Source organism: Pelecanus crispus, chromosome 1 (assembly GCF_030463565.1).
Source record: "Pelecanus crispus isolate bPelCri1 chromosome 1, bPelCri1.pri, whole genome shotgun sequence".
Taxonomy (NCBI): Eukaryota; Metazoa; Chordata; class Aves; order Pelecaniformes; family Pelecanidae; genus Pelecanus; species Pelecanus crispus.
In genome coordinates this window covers 201,934,942-201,950,996 of record NC_134643.1, presented here as the reverse complement: position 1 = coordinate 201,950,996, position 16,055 = coordinate 201,934,942, and the positions used below count along the sequence as shown (strand labels likewise).

General features: G+C 38.4%; 1 protein-coding gene across 2 annotated transcripts in view; it reads left to right on the top strand.

The window, feature by feature from the left end:
• The window catches only part of FRY (FRY microtubule binding protein), a 173,712-nt gene that overhangs the window by 115,979 nt on the left and 41,678 nt on the right, over nucleotides 1-16,055 (top strand). For both annotated transcript variants that reach the window (XM_075727968.1, XM_075727969.1), the window contains exons 37-46: nucleotides 2,260-2,410; nucleotides 2,984-3,087; nucleotides 5,452-5,637; nucleotides 7,681-7,879; nucleotides 8,521-8,642; nucleotides 9,553-9,740; nucleotides 10,675-10,769; nucleotides 12,456-13,057; nucleotides 14,771-14,868; nucleotides 14,961-15,131. In XM_075727968.1, the coding sequence (XP_075584083.1) occupies nucleotides 2,260-2,410; nucleotides 2,984-3,087; nucleotides 5,452-5,637; nucleotides 7,681-7,879; nucleotides 8,521-8,642; nucleotides 9,553-9,740; nucleotides 10,675-10,769; nucleotides 12,456-13,057; nucleotides 14,771-14,868; nucleotides 14,961-15,131 (1,916 nt within the window). The remainder of the gene's footprint in view (nucleotides 1-2,259; nucleotides 2,411-2,983; nucleotides 3,088-5,451; nucleotides 5,638-7,680; nucleotides 7,880-8,520; nucleotides 8,643-9,552; nucleotides 9,741-10,674; nucleotides 10,770-12,455; nucleotides 13,058-14,770; nucleotides 14,869-14,960; nucleotides 15,132-16,055) is intronic.

Below are 16,055 nucleotides of genomic sequence, written 5' to 3'. Positions count from 1 at the left end.
AGGATAATTTAATGTATATCAACAACTATTTTTGATAATTATGAAGCATAATATTTACAGAATATTCTGTATGTACATACTGCAGTATTTAAATACACAAAGAAGTGTGCAACATATTAAACTCAGCGGGTTTTAGTACACTTTTCTTGTTTTTCCTTATGGCTTTCTAGTGCTGCAGCTACTAAAAATTCTTCAGCAGATGTTAATTGGAGCTCCAGTGCTAATCTGATCTGCATGAATAATCTTTCAAAGCAGAACGATGTTTATATTACCAGAACATTCTTCACAAGTATCTGGTTTTGACAAGAGCTTAGAGTAATAAGAGGTTAAAAAATCTTGAAATTTTCTTTGCTCTTTTGGAATGTCTCCTCAAGCCAGTGCCCAAATGTTTTTTCCTGCCTGTACCTGCAAGCTTTATAGTACTGTGCATATTTATGCAAGGTTTGCTTCTCACAGGGGTTTCTTTTGCAAATATATGAATACCTAGATGTAAAATAAAATACATTTTACTTAGCTACTGATATTTATATAAAACTCTAAAAAGAAAGAGTAATTCTTATACCATTTGTCATTCTACAAGATAAATAATGCAACCCCATTAAGAAAGTGCAACTTTTTCCCTCTGGCAGGCAGCCCAGGCTGCAAAGGAGTTGATGGTATGGCTTCTCTCTTCTCTCCAGTCTACTTGAGCATATGTGTATTGCTGAGGATATAAATAGGGAACACAGCTCTACAGCACAGAAACTCTTTTGTTCAGGCCAAGATTGTATGTTAAGGTGCAAAGTGCTTCTTTTTTTTCTCACTCTTCACATAAACCTGTGAAAACATGAGTGAGGAGGTAGGTCTTTAGTGTAGACTTCATGAAGCAGTTTTATGTGAAACACTTAAAATGGTAGTAATAAGTAGTGACTGTGCAGTGCTTTTTATGTGAAAAGCATCTGGCAAACATTATCTGGTTAATCCTTAGAAGATGAATGTGTGACAATGCTATACTTGGTACATTATTAGGTCAGTTTATTCTTCTTTATCTGTAACTAATAAATCATCCTCCAGAAGAAATAAGTAGAGGTCTAAATCATACTGATCTAAAGTGCTCCTTGGAAGACTAACACTGAAAAATGAGAATGATAAAGTTGGCATTTTAGTAATAATTGGAGGAGCAGCTATTGCATTGAAGGGATCCTGATGATCTGGAAACCTGAAGACATTTTGTCAAAACCAAGAAGTGATGTGCATTAGGAAAAGCTAGCTCTTAAACTTTTGTAGGCATCAAACCAGTTTTGTTTCCTGTGGCAAAGCCAACAAGAATCAGATAAGTGCTGCTAAAAAAAGGAAAGTGCTGAGAATTTCAAACCTACCTAAAATACAAAAGTGTAACAAAAAAAAAAAAACAGAGCTAAAAATAATGCTCTTATTAAAAATGCGCAAAGGGCAATATTGGGGTATATGTCAAGAACAGGTCTGGAAAGGATACTTTCCATGGCAGTGTGTCACAGACTGCCAGGCCTGGGAAATAAAAACTGACCAATGGGAAAATCAAGAAGAATGAGAGGGAACAAAATACAGGAGAGGTGAACAAAGCTGTGCAGCTGAAAGACTGGAAGTGGTGAAAATAACTTACTTGACCCACATCATTGCAGATAAACAGGTGGAAGAAAAAACCCTACTGCTTATTAATATACAGCAGCTGTCATACTGAAGCAAAGTTAAATACATCTTTGAGAAATTCAAGACATAATTCGTCCCTGTTGAAAGAAAATTACCCCAAAGATGGTTTTTTGCATTCCTTATGCCTCCTTCCCAACTCAGGACATTTAGCTTCTGCCTTTGTAGCATCACTCAGCAGGGCACTGGTGAGGAGTTGCAAGAATGTGTCACTGGTATGCGGCTTCTTGCAGCAGATGGCTTCCGACAGCAGCTTCGTTAGCTGAACTTTTCTCTCATTTCTTAAGAGAAAGTCTGTTGCTTGGTGCTTTGTGTTCTGGATCCAAAGCTACTAAGTGACAGCAGGGATTCAGCTGCAGCTCCGACCATTCAGTGCTGTCTGCCTGGAATCTGTTTAATTTCCAGCAGTGTGAAAGAGAGATTAAAAATGCATCACTTGTTATTGAACACAGGAATTTGCAAACCTCATGTCATCTTATCACATTATTCCAAACAGCTGAGCCGTTATGTTAGCATAAACTCTATTTTATTATTTCTCCAAAATGGATAACCAGACTTGGGTTTTATGCACTGTTTTAATCCTTTTCCACGCAGATGATCCTGTTTCTCCATATACAAGCTGGTTATTGAATATTGTTGAAACCAAACAACCACATCCCCTGCCCATGCCTTACAATGGAGGATGCTGGGCACCACTTGTGGACTACCTCCCAGAAACCATCACACCCCGAGGACCCCTTCATAGGTGAGCAGTTTCTCATTCTGACATTTCAGACAGTGGGATGCTTACTCTTACTGGTTGACCAACACCAATCCAATATTCCCACCACTCAGAACATCTGAAAATCATACCTTTGATTTCTGCTGATTTCCAGTGCTAAAATCAACATGCAACAAAGGCTTACAGTTCTACCAGATTTCTACCAGAAAGCCTATTTACAATATGGGACACCACTTTCTGATTAGAATCAAACTGAAGAAACAGCTAAAACAGAAAAGGAAAATTTCTCTTTCCCAAGCTTCTGTGGCTGTTATTCATAGCACTTTTTCCCCCCTTGATCTTTTATTCTAACTAGGCTATGCATATTCTGAAATTCCTCTTTTACATAATTTGTATTGACAGTAATAGTGTTCTTTTCAGTAATGGGTACTTACCTGCTTAATACTGTAACTGAGGTGCTTTAGCGTTAATCATATTGGGAAGAAATGCTACAAATTCAGATATATAGAGGTTGGTTGTTTCTTCAGAAATAGCCATCTTGTTACTGTTTTCCCATCTCCAAGAGGTTGCAAACTGATAATGTGATTCAATTTCCAGGTGCAATATTGCTGTCATCTTCATGACTGAGATGGTAGTGGATCACAGTGTGAGAGAAGATTGGGCTCTTCACCTCCCTTTATTGCTACATGCTCTCTTTTTAGGTAAGACCAACAGAACAAGAAGTAAAGTATAAATGTACTCCTGTCCTTCTGGTTTAGTTTTGCTGAAGCCGTAGAGTTGTGTTTCTTACATGTTTTTAAATACGATTTCCTTAAAAAAAAAAAAGCCTGAGGCAATTACAGTCTGTGAATTAGTCTCAAAACTTTGAAGCTTTTGAATATTTTGGCCAATTTCACCCAAATTTGAGAGGTGGGTAGAAATTTGAAACTGGCTTCCTAAAATGTCTCTAAAAAACCCATAGCCCCCGCCACGAGAAAGGAAGGCACAACTCAGCCTTTGTACAGCCTGGTTTGTGATGGGCAGCTGGGCAGTCAACACATGCCTTAGACCTGGACTACACACACCGGTGTTGTCTCTTGCCTTTATTATGTAAGAGAGCCAAGATTACTGTACTGCAGAGATAAGGAAGGTAGGACACAGATCGCTGGAAATACCGTTTGAGACAGTCCCTTGGCTAAGAACTCTCATTTTTCAAATGTGAAATTAAAGCTACATGTAACTGGGAACTAAGTGTAACTGGTTTAGTGTTAACTAAAATGAGATCACAGCTTCCAGACTTCAAGTTCAGTTTCTCTGGAGTTGTTACACCTCCTGTGGAAAATTTTTCTATATTTTGTAGTAAAGTTCTGTGGTGACGGTGTGAGGAAGTTACGCTACACGTTAGCCAAAGGTATGAATGTGATTGAAAATGAAGTATTTCTGTCCTGTTGGAATGTGAGCAGGCAGGTGCTTCTGACCGAAAAGGAAACTGGAAACTGGTATGGTGGCTAGCTGGAGAGCCTGTATCCTTCCATTTATTGGAAGGAGTGAGAAAATACTAAAATGAAAGAATTTTGCAATGAATATATTTAATGTATTTGTAGTACTAATAGTGAAGTAGAGAGGCAGACTGCTGGTGTGAACCTGCCTATCTCAGTAGTGCATGAAAATCACTGCTGCTTAAAAGCACTTTTGCAACCAGTGTGGAATGAGTTGAGCAGCTAAGACTCCTTTCCCTTGGAAATGTGTCCATGTCACAGAAGTTTACCTTCTTGGGAACTCTTCCAAGTTAAAGAACGGCCCAGCACCAGACAAGCACAAAGACTGAACTGTCTTTCTCGCTTCGTAGTTAGCATATCTATGTCAATACTTTCATACAACCCTAGGGTTTAACAGGATTTCCATCACAAGTACTGCCAATACAGAATTTATTTTCAACTAAAAGAACTTTTTATATCCTTTTTGGTGTATGTTAGAACAGGGTAGGATGGGTTCACTATCTCCTGGCAGGTGGAAGGAAATGGAGAAAGAATAGCAGAAACCTGAAGAAGCTGAAAAAGAGGTGGGCAGGTTGGCCGTGGTTCTTTTGGAGGAGGCTATGGGCAGATGAGTAAGACCAAGGATCACAGGACCTCCAAAGATCTGCCCATAGGAGCCAAAGACACGTTGTTCAGACTATGGCAGTATGAGCCATTCATTTTTGCAGGCCAGACAAGAACAGGAGTGACTGGAGTACATTAGAAAACACCTGACAGAAGACAAAAGACCTGTTGGCTGCTGACTCTTAGACTAATGAAGGAGCTGCTTTTTAAAGAGCAATATGTCGTGAGAAGAGAGGAGCTGAAGAAAAACTACAATTCCATTTTTCAGCCCTGAAACTGCCCCTAAACAGAAGAAAGTATTTGTAAATATCCTGGAAGGTACTGAAAGAGAATCAAAAAGAGATTGCTACCCCAGAGTGCAGTTTATTTTACAAACATCAGCGTCCTTTATATTTGTAGTTTGTGATTTATTCAGGTTGTGTTAAAATCTTACAAACATCAGTAGTGCTAACCAGATCAGAGTCTTTCAGTGCTAGACCTTAGGTTTCAGTTCTGCACCCTGAACTAGTGGCTAATTTCTCATGCTATTCACTGGTAGCTTCAGTTCTTTTTCAGGGGATTTTGTTTGTCAGTTCCTTTCTTAATAAATCAGTATCTACCTCTTACAGTTTGCACTAGTTGTAAAACTGATGTCTGTGCAAGAATGCCAGATACTGAGTTAAGCAATGTAATTACAACCACCACCAAGAATTTCTCACCTTTAGAGGTTTTCCAGCCCTGTCAAATTAACACTGCAGTGAGACAAAATGCATAAAGTGGTATTGCGACACATTGTTTTGTACCACCTGTATGGGACCTCGGTCTGGAAACTAAACATACACATACATTTGAAGTAAAAACACTAGTAACTATGTCCGGAAATACTGCATCTTTTATTTGTTTGCACTGTTGCCATGAACTGCCTTGGAATTTTTGCTATTTCTGGAATGTGAACTTGTTTATTATTACTTCATATTCAATGATTGCTGTAACCTTTTCTTTTAGGTCTTGACCACTACCGGCCTGAGGTCTTTGAACACAGTAAAAAGTTACTGCTTCACCTTTTGATTGCATTATCTTGCAATAGCAATTATCAAGCCATTGCATCAGTGCTTCTTCAGACCAGAGAGATGAATGAGACCAAGACTCTGACAGTACAACCAGCATACTTACCTGAATATCTTTATACAGGTAATAAAGCAAAAGAAGAAAAGAACATTGCATTATACTGTGAGGTTTTTGAAAGTAGGATGTCAAGGCTACTTTCCTAAAATATAACGGTTTTGATAAATTAAAGTGGTGAAGTGGAAAATATGAACAGTTCCCATTAATTCCATGTGAACTACTCTAGAGATGCACCCAAATTATTATTAGATAACTTTTCATGATAGTGAGAAAGCTATCTGATGTAAGGCAAAATATATAATGTAGAATTTTAAACATTAATACGGCTAATAACTTCCTAACTTCCTCCCTCAGGGAGCCAGGACTGCTTTAAATGAGGGCAATCACTGCTCAGCCTTTAAAAGAAATGAATAAGTAATTCCAACACAGGAAGAGCAGCAAGAATATGCAGCTCAGATTTTCCATTATTAAGTTAAATTTCACATGATATACACCCTCCTTTATATCACAGATGCACTTCATTTCTGTCCTGAAATCTGTTTCTGCACTGGGAGGCTTACTTCAGACCTCTGCCAAGACGGGTGTTCTGTTAACTTTTAGCAATTTACCTGTTTTTAAGGGTTTGGTTGGGAACAATTTGTAGAAAGCAGCTAGCTAGATTTACTATTATCATGTAATATTACTTAAAAGCAAGCATACTGTTGACATTTGAAGGAATCACAGAACCATTGTAGAGTTATGGAGGTACGATTAATTGTCTGGGAGCAGGTGAGGAACTTTACCAGTGAGAAATGAGAAGGAGAGATAAGCAAATTAGTGGCATTTCTGTGGTTCCTTAGGAATATAACCAGAAGTAATAAATAGTTTGGCTTTATAAAGAATATTACTTGATAACTGATTACTGTTTTTTATGAGATACAAAAAGTATTTTAAAGTAATGAGAAGAAGGGATATGTATTTCAGATCAACAAATTAATTTGGTCTTTTTAGGTTTCATTCTGAATAAAGTCCATGCAAAATTACCTCACACGTGAATTTTCCATGTTGAGTTGTGTAGATCTCTTTTCCAGTGCATGTCCATGAATTATTAATTACAGAATAAAATCTTTACATTAAAATTATATTACTGCTTTTCTGCCAAAATGAAAATCTGTTTTCATTCCTGTCTCTGAAAAACATAATTGGTACCCTGTGTCTGGGCCTCTTAAGTCCAAGGAGTTATCAAAATTTTGTATTTGGATTCTTTTTATATCAGCTAATATAAAGAGTGAGAGTGTGGGTGAACAGCTACAGCAAAAAATGCTAATTGAAAATACTTTGGCTCGGGTTCATTCCGCATAATGTCAGGCAACTAAATTAAGAGTCTCGTGACCGGCAATGGATTTTATCAGTAGAGAGGCCACTCCTGCTCCCACTCTTCTCGCAAGGCCACTTTTTCTGTTGTAGATACAGCCTATGATGACTAGCAATCTAACCGTAAGAAAACAGGTCTCGGTTTCTACTTCCAGCTCTGAAGCTGTGTGGCAAGCTTTTGATCTAGCACAACTCTTACTCAGATACTTAACCTTCATGCTGAAAATATTTAGTATGAGTAGTCCAGTGTTTACAGTTACTAAAGGTGTTGAACAGAAGCCTGAAACATTTGTGTCTCCAGTTCCATTACATTTGTAAAATTAGGACAACATCCTTGTCCTAAAAATTCTGCCCTGCACAGGTTTTTTTCCTCACCAGACTAGCCCAGATAAGTGAGCTGAACTTTGCATGCACTTAGCCAACTTCAAAATTCACTTTACAGACAGACATAGTTCTGATTGTAAAATGCCATGAAACATTTATTTTTCAAGTCCTGTAGCCCTTGTGCAGTAAAAAATATATATATATCTTGGCTTTAGTATTTTTCATTTTATATTGGATTCTACACATTTAGAAACAGAGTACCATTCTCACACCTATCGGCGTTTGAGGGTTGTGTTCTGCATGTTTTCCCTGTGTCTCCCAGTAGAAGGTTTCTGCAGCTGACTCTGAAAAGAGCTGCTTGGTGGGTGCTTTCATCTGTAATGCTGGCCCAACAGTGCATTCCATCTTTATCGCCTTCCTTTCTGCTGGCAGGTGGCTTTGACTTTCTGCGGGAATACCAGTCGTCTCCGGTGCCAGACTCTGGCTTGAGCTCCAGCTCCACCTCCTCCAGTATCAGTCTGGGAGGCAGCAGTGGAAATCTCCCACAGATTACACAAGAGGTTGAGGACATGGACACTGCTGCTGAAACAGATGAGAAAGCAAACAAATTAATTGAGTTTCTGACAACCAGGTAATGGAGATAAGCGGAGGATACATTCGTACTCAAAATACATCTTTCATGTCTTCTTTACAATTATCTGTAGCAACTTAAAAGACTCAAAGGAAGATGACGAGTTTTTATAGTAATTATAGACTCCCATTCCTCCTTTACTGATACTTACAAGGTAGGTAGGTACTTAGAAGTACTACAGTGTCAGGAACAACAGGAAAAAATCTTGCCTGACAGGAATAAAATGTTTAATTGACTGATAGTATTATGTTCAACAATGAAATAATGGAAGAAGACCATTTTATTACTACAAAATTAGACAAGAAGTACACAGCGCATAGTGAAAAGCCATGGTGAAACTGACATTAACTACCAACTACAGTCAGCAGATCCTAGATGCAATGTTAAATTAAAAACCAGGGATTTGTTTATGCTGCTCTCTAAATGGTATAACTTATATTTTAAAAGAGACGTTATGTAAAATACAGCATAGGAATATCTATTTACTTGTATTTTGCTCATAAAGTTCTGGTCAGTTGCATGTTTTCCGGGCTATGGCCCTGGAAATAACTAATTGCCTTTACAGTTTATATATTTTAACTGATTACATTTATTTCAGGTAACTCAAAGAAATTTTGCACTTTGTTATGTATTTCTTTAAGGGCATTTGGTCCACTTTGGTGCCATGAAGATATCACACCCAAAAATCAGAACACCAAGAGTGCAGAACAGCTTACTAATTTTCTGCGTCATGTTGTGTCTGTATTTAAAGATTCCAAGTCAGGTAGTAAATTTTTTTCCTTGCATAATTAAAAGAATATTCCCTCAAGGTCACACTGAATGTTTATCTTGTGACTGAGTAGATCTGCTTATGCAGAAGCATGACATATTGCAGAATATTGCAATTATGCAGAAGCATGACATATGTCTTAACAGGGATGTATGACATATGAAAGAATTGCTTTTAAAAAATGTTAGATTGGACTGTCGCTGAATGTTAAATCGAACATTTCTTCAAAGCTGTTGGTAGAAAGCCTTTTGATTGATAAAAGCTACCAGATAAAAGCTCCTCTATGTCCTGTTGGTAAAATACATCACAGTTACTAAGTAAATGTAACTTTGTTAAATTTATTCTGGAAACTAAAGTTTAGTTTTAATTTATTATGTTTTTAGAGCTTAGGAAATGTACTGATCGTATTTTGAAAACCAACACAGTCACTAATTAAATATCTTCCAAGATCAAAGCAGAATGCAGCATCAGTATTCATATTTAAGATCTTACGCAAAGCCTTCTGAAGCTAATAGAAAGACTCCTAATTCAGCTTGGCTTTAGGTTTGGGAGTGTTCAGAAGTTACTGTGTTGCTGCCAGCAAGAATAGTGGATGGCTTGAAAGTTTGTCCAGGAATTGTAAAAAAAATTAAATCAGATGAGGAATTTCAGGTTTTTGCTGACAAACATTTGCAGACTCAGAATTTTGGTTTTGCAGTTTATTTTCTTACGTTCTGTGTGAAATAAATGTAAACAGTAGGAAATTCTCCCAAACCCAGACATTTCTGCATCTCCATTTCTCACAGAGTTTGCAGGACACACTGCAGTGCATATCTTCCCTACAGAGTTGGTTCAGTCTGTTTATGACCCACAGGAAAGTCTGTCATTAAAAAAAACCCAACTGACATACTATTCTTTTGCTTAGGTTTTCATTTGGAGCAGCATCTGAGTGAAGTCGCTTTACAAACAGCTCTTTCAAGCTCTTCAAGACATTATGCAGGTCGCTCTTTCCAGATATTCAGGGCCCTAAAGCAGCCCCTTTCTGCACATGCATTGTCTGACCTCCTGTCAAGATTGGTGGAAGTTATTGGAGAGCATGGAGATGAGATTCAGGTATGCATGTATACATAATGCTTCTTAGTACTGTTGATTTAATGTATACTTAATTTAAAATTACCATTTTAACAAGATGTTCTGGAGTCAAGTGATGCAAAATAGAATGTGGCCTTAGAAGAGGTTACCTCTGAGTTTACTGAATCCATATGTACCTTATCAAAGCCTTCATCAGGCTGTTAAATCTTATATAGCTCTAAAGAGAACAACTAGAAAACATCTAGTAAATGTCACTCAAAATGAAATCTCCGTGATGACCATTTTTTTCTCTTTTCACATCATTAATTTGTGCTTAAGGAATCCGTCATCCTATCTGCTGGTGTAGTCTGACAATGTGAAGTAGACACCACCTCATTTCTCAAATGTTAACATCCTTTGGAATAAAGAAATCCACACCATCCATAACAATACAAAACTTATGCTGACCTTATTTGATCCAGTCCTCTCTTATGTTCACTTGGTTTAGCTAAACAGATTGATCTCTCCTGAAATTTTACAGTCAAAGACTATTTATTGCAGGATTCAAGACTTAATAGAGAACTACTAGCTGTTAATAAGAAATAGACTGACATCACATCCATATTTTACTTAGGTAATGAAACTGCCACAAGATGACAGTAATATTCTGTCACAACTGCTTGTGTAGAATTTAAATTGGTGACCTGCAAGTCAGAGGTTCTGTATGCCATTACCAGTCCCCTGATGAGATACGTGCCCTTCTTGCATGCCTTCATAGATCATTCAGAGGCAGAAAATAAAACACATTTGTAGTGACATTTTAATGTTCAGGGCAGTGGCATTGATGTGAATGTTCTTTTTTCAGGAGAAATTACAGGTTTTCATTAGATGTCTACTCCTTTTATGAACTGCAGATTTTTAAATGTTCACTGTTTTGAATGTCTTTGTTGAAATGGTTAATCTCATGCATTGATAGGGGTATGTAATGGAGGCACTACTTACTTTGGAAGCTGCTGTGGATAATCTGTCTGACTGTTTGAAGAACAGTGATCTCTTGACGGTGTTGTCACGGTAAGAGCCTGTTCTCCTAACTGTATCTTTTTTTTCAGTGTCTCATGATGTTAAGGGTGCAGTTCTGCAGTTGGCAGCATAAAATTATTTTTATAAGACTGAGCTCATTTGTAACATTCAGAGAACTAGTCTAAGAGTACATCTCAGCCAAATTTTGCAGTAGTGGAAATGTTCATAGAACTAATGGAACCTTACAATGCATTGTAAATTCTGCCTTGCTGCCACTTGGCTATAACTTACTTTAACATCCTTTAAAAATACTGTATATTTTTCACGTTTGTACCGTATACTTGAAAAAATATCTGGGAAGAAACATGGTTTTTGGAATATTGGTTTCATACAACCTGTTGTTCTCAGATGAAGCATTCCCCAAGAAGTAAATGATCATGGTTTTTCTTCTCAATAAAACTAGGGAGAATTTTGTCCCATGTATACATAACCCATGGATTTTGCCAGATGCGTGGATCATCTTTGGGCAACTCTTGGCCTTAAAGTAGACCTTCATACATGGAAGGAAATTGCAGGCTCCTTCTGTAACACAGCTGTTGACAGTACTGAGGGAGATTAATGTCTATCTGATTCCTAATAGCAACAACAGAATAGGGAACATATTTGAAAAATGTCCGTAAGTTACCATGCTTTACATGCAGAACAAAAATACAAGGTCTATCATTTCTGAAACTAGTAGTCAGGGTGCTATGTAATATACTGCAATGGTAGAACACAAGTATTGCCCAGTGACAGAGTAGAGGTGGGGAAATATAGCTTCTACTTTCTAAACTAAGAGCTATTTATCTTTCTTTAGTGCACATTTCAGGAAAGAGCAAGATGGAGCAGAAAATAAGAAACACTCCAGAAAGCAGTGGGATGCAATATTCTTTACCCTGACACTATTGATTCCATAAGATCCTCTTCAAGTATTATAGACAGTAGGGACTCATAGTGTATGAGGTAGGAGTGGGACCAGAGAGTCAGGAATTAGCTGTTGTCCAGAACAAACTTCCCTTGCAGATAATTGATAGGGATTGTCTGGATCATCACGTGATAGTCCAGGAGGAGGCATCAGTCACTGAAATTGAAACACCTCCACTTTCTGTAAATCACCTTGAAGCGATCTTAGGATACAGGCAGGGGAGGATGCAGTGACAAGGTTTCTGAAGGACCTGTACTAGCAAGAACCTAAGCAGCCACATGACAGGTTTCTTGAGGATAATGTGACATATTTGTGGTTCTGCCTAAGATACACTGGTTTTTCTCTCCACAGTTCTCACATTAGCCAGTAAGCCATTGAGCCTTTTGCCTGATGGCTGTGCCAAGTTTGGGGTTTGCTCCACCGATGAGAGCATTTTAAAGACCAAAATTGTTTTCAGTTCCACCACTGCCCCATTATATGGGCATTTCCACAAGTCACTTCACAGCTCTGTATCCTTTATCCCCATGTTGTTCTTAACTAGACTGTAGACTATCCTGCTCTGGTTTGGTGCAGTGCCACATGAACCTCACTTCAGTCATGTCTGTGGGCACTTCTGAAAAAAAACATGGGCTGCAATAGACAGTGTGTTGTTTTACTTTTCCTATTTAAATATTTATTTACAGTTTGATAAATACATAACTTGCATCCAATATGTACAAGTTTCAAGCTGTGCATTCACACATTGCAATGTATGTTGTATATTTTGGGTTCAGTTCATCTTCACCAGATTTAACATCAAGCACCAAACTGACTGCAAACCGGAAGAGCACAGGACAGCTGAATGTGAATCCTGCAAGCGGTAACACAGCCACTGCTGAACGAAGCAGGCACCAGAGGAGCTTCTCTGTACCCAAAAAGTTTGGAGATGTGGACAAGTCCTCAGACCCACCGCGCAGTGCCACACTAGACAGAATTCAGGCATGCACCCAGCAAGGCCTGTCCTCTAAAACCAGAAGTTCATCTTCTCTAAAGGACAGTCTCACTGACCCATCCCATATTAACAATCCAACCAACCTACTGGCCACCATCTTCTGGGTTGCTGTGGCTTTGATGGAGTCAGATTTTGAGTTTGAGTATCTAATGGCATTGCGGTTACTGAATAAACTTCTGGCTCATTTGCCGCTAGATAAAGCTGAAAACCGGGAGAAGTTAGAGAAGTTGCAAGGGCAGCTGAAGTGGGCAGACTTCTCAGGGCTTCAGCAGCTACTCCTGAAAGGATTCACCTCCCTTACTACCACTGATCTCACACTACAGCTTTTTAGTTTGCTGACACCAGTCTCCCGAATATCCATGGTGGATTCCTCTCAAGCTATAGGTAAAACCAGTGTACTTTCCTCTCTTTCAGTTTCCATTGCTTTGACATTTGATGACAGAATTAGGCTATCTGCACAAAACCAAAAACGGCATTTATTCTTTCTCTTCTAATATAGCATAATGTACTTTTGCTTTGAGTTGGGTGGGCTTTTTGGAAATTCCATAGCAATATAACATGTTTCTGAAAAGTGAATCTATTGCACAATAAGGTTTTGGAGGAAAGCGGTCATGTATTATTTCACATTTCATTTCTAGTGCTTAGCAGCATATAAAGTTTCTGAGTGCTGAAAAAATAAACATATGTAAGGAGATACTGTGAAATTTTCTAGAACCTATTTTGGCTAGTATTTCCACTGAATTATTTTCAGAATATCACAAATTATTTTATTTTAAATTAGTGCTTCATGGGATTTTTGCTAGAAATATAAATATTGAAAATTCATGTACACTTTTTAGATAAACTACAATAGCACATTAGTGAGGGAGGAGAGGCCTGGATTATAAGGAAATAAGGTAACATTTTGAAATTCCCAATTATTTAATTGTGACTAATTAGAGGTTGTGACCACTTCTTAATTATATTTCTTGAAGAGAGTTTCTGTATTGTTCCAGATATTTACTCCTCTGTCTCAGTCAGAAACACAGATATTAATACAATTGTGCAGGCTTCACAACTAAGTCATAACAAGCTTAGACACAGAGTAAGGGGATGAATGCCATGAACAGCCTGCCCATCTCTTAAGCACCTGTGTGGTGCCTGTGTTCCAGACTTCAGCTGGGCAACTCACACATGGGCTGTGACGGTACCATCTGGAGGTATCTTTTCCTTTTCCCTGAGTATAGAGGAAGCCTGGGGAAATTACGCTCCTGTCTTAGGCGACTTGTTTAATTGTGTAGAACAAGAGGGAGTGAATGGTTAGCAAGCTATTTTCATGGATTAGATTCTTTCTTTTCAAAAAACAGGTTGTGTCCAGATACAATTTCTTGACTTCTGAGCTCTGAGCTCCCACCTGAACTGGAGCAGCTTTTGTTACAGCTCCCAGTTACAGTCGCTGTCTGTAGTTCATCAGCTATCTATGAGTAGGTGCAGAAGAGCTGAATCCCAGCTCCAGACAAAGCCCTTATGCTAACGACAGCAGCTGGCACTTGGTGCAGGAGCCATCTCCTAGCTTCAAAAATACCATTTGAGTAGTCTCATCTGACCAGTTCTATCAGAATTTTGATTAATTATTATTATTATTATTAACGTGAACAGTATAAAACAATGGAAGCTGTACCTGGCAGCCTGACCAAAACAGTTTTTCATTTATCAATGCTTACTAAATTTCTTCTTGTGTTTTAGCAGCAGTAATGAAAATGCCACCAGTTAAGACTGTCAATAAGTCCGTTAAGTGGAAAAGATAAATGTACTGTCTAACAGGAATAAAATATATACTTTTGTGAGTTATAATACGTGTTTGTGCAGTAGTGTTTGCAGAAATAGGTTCATGCTTTATAACAGTACTGTTGCCTAAATGATATACTAGATTTTCAAATTAAGGCCCCTTTAAGACAAATGTGGCATGGCCAGTGGCGTTAACACTTGACAGAGTCTGTGTGAATTTACAGCTAATGTAATATTGAAACGGTGACCTCCCATGAAACACCAACTTGAAGATCACTGTGGCTCTTGCTGTCCAAAATACACATTTTGTTCTGTATTTTCCTGTTCTAGGATTTCCACTGAATGTTTTGTGTCTACTGCCCCATTTAATTCAGCATTTTGACAGCCCAAACCAGTTTTGTAAAGATATAGCCGAAAGGATTGCTCAGGTATCAAAGTAATTTACTGTTTTGTACATCCTCAGACCCTGTAAATGCAGTTGCCTTGTTCTTAATGTGTTTTGACATTTATATTTAATTAGGTTTGTTTGGAGGAGAAGAACCCCAAGCTGTCAAATCTTGCACATGTCATGACCCTTTATAAAACACACAGCTATACAAGGGACTGTGCTACCTGGGTAAATGTGGTTTGCCGTTACCTTCATGAAGCATTTTCTGATATTACTTTGAGTATGGTTACATATTTGGCTGAGGTAAGTTTTCAAAGATTTTTTACTGTTTTAACTCTTCTGTTGCCTAACAACCCAAACAGCTGAAGTCTGCCTGCAGATTACTGGGCGCTCTCTGTAGCTGTTACTTATAATTAAGAATGAAAAGCAGAAATTAGCAGAAAGAAAGGGAATTACTATAAGAAATCAATATTGAACACTAAAACAAAAGCCAGCAAAGGTCTGCAGGGCTGATACATCTTAAAGCAGCTTTACTCATCAGCCGGTCAGATTTTCCACTGCGAAAGAGAGAGAAACTGGGCAACATTTATTTAGATCACACTGAGGAAAATAAGAGAAGCACTAATTCCAGAAGGGCTTTAGCAGCATCAATAAGATATCATGTGCTATATAAGCATCTGGTTCTTGATAACCAATTTGTATGCATTCCTCTAACACTGAATGGGATCATCTTGCTGCCCAGGTTTTCCCCTGTGCTCACTTACTCCTAACATTTCTCACGCCTGGAGTATAGATCTGATGTAGCATTGTTACTGGGGATCCAAGGCTCAATTCTGCTCTTTAGCTTAAGGTCACTTGATCTTCTGCCCTCTGTGTCAGATCAGTATCAGGACACCATTTTCTTGTAGAGTTCTTAGATTTATCCCTTCACTTCTATGCTGTAGTGAGATGCCTTCAGTCTCCCCGCTCATCCAGGAAGAAGGTAATTCTGTATTCATGACATAAATTCACTAGCTTTTTTAGAGCAGCTTTGTTTTTTGGAGCAGAGTCATTCTCCCCTCTGCCAAAGGATCTACAGAAACTCCACAGGCATCTCTGATACTAGCTATCCACAAGATTTTCATGAGCATGAGAGGCCAGGCTGTGCTCCCACACTCACTCTGACTTCAGAGCAAACTTGGCCCTGCTGCCTCAAGCTCCATGTTTGCACATGGAGGCTCTAAGTAA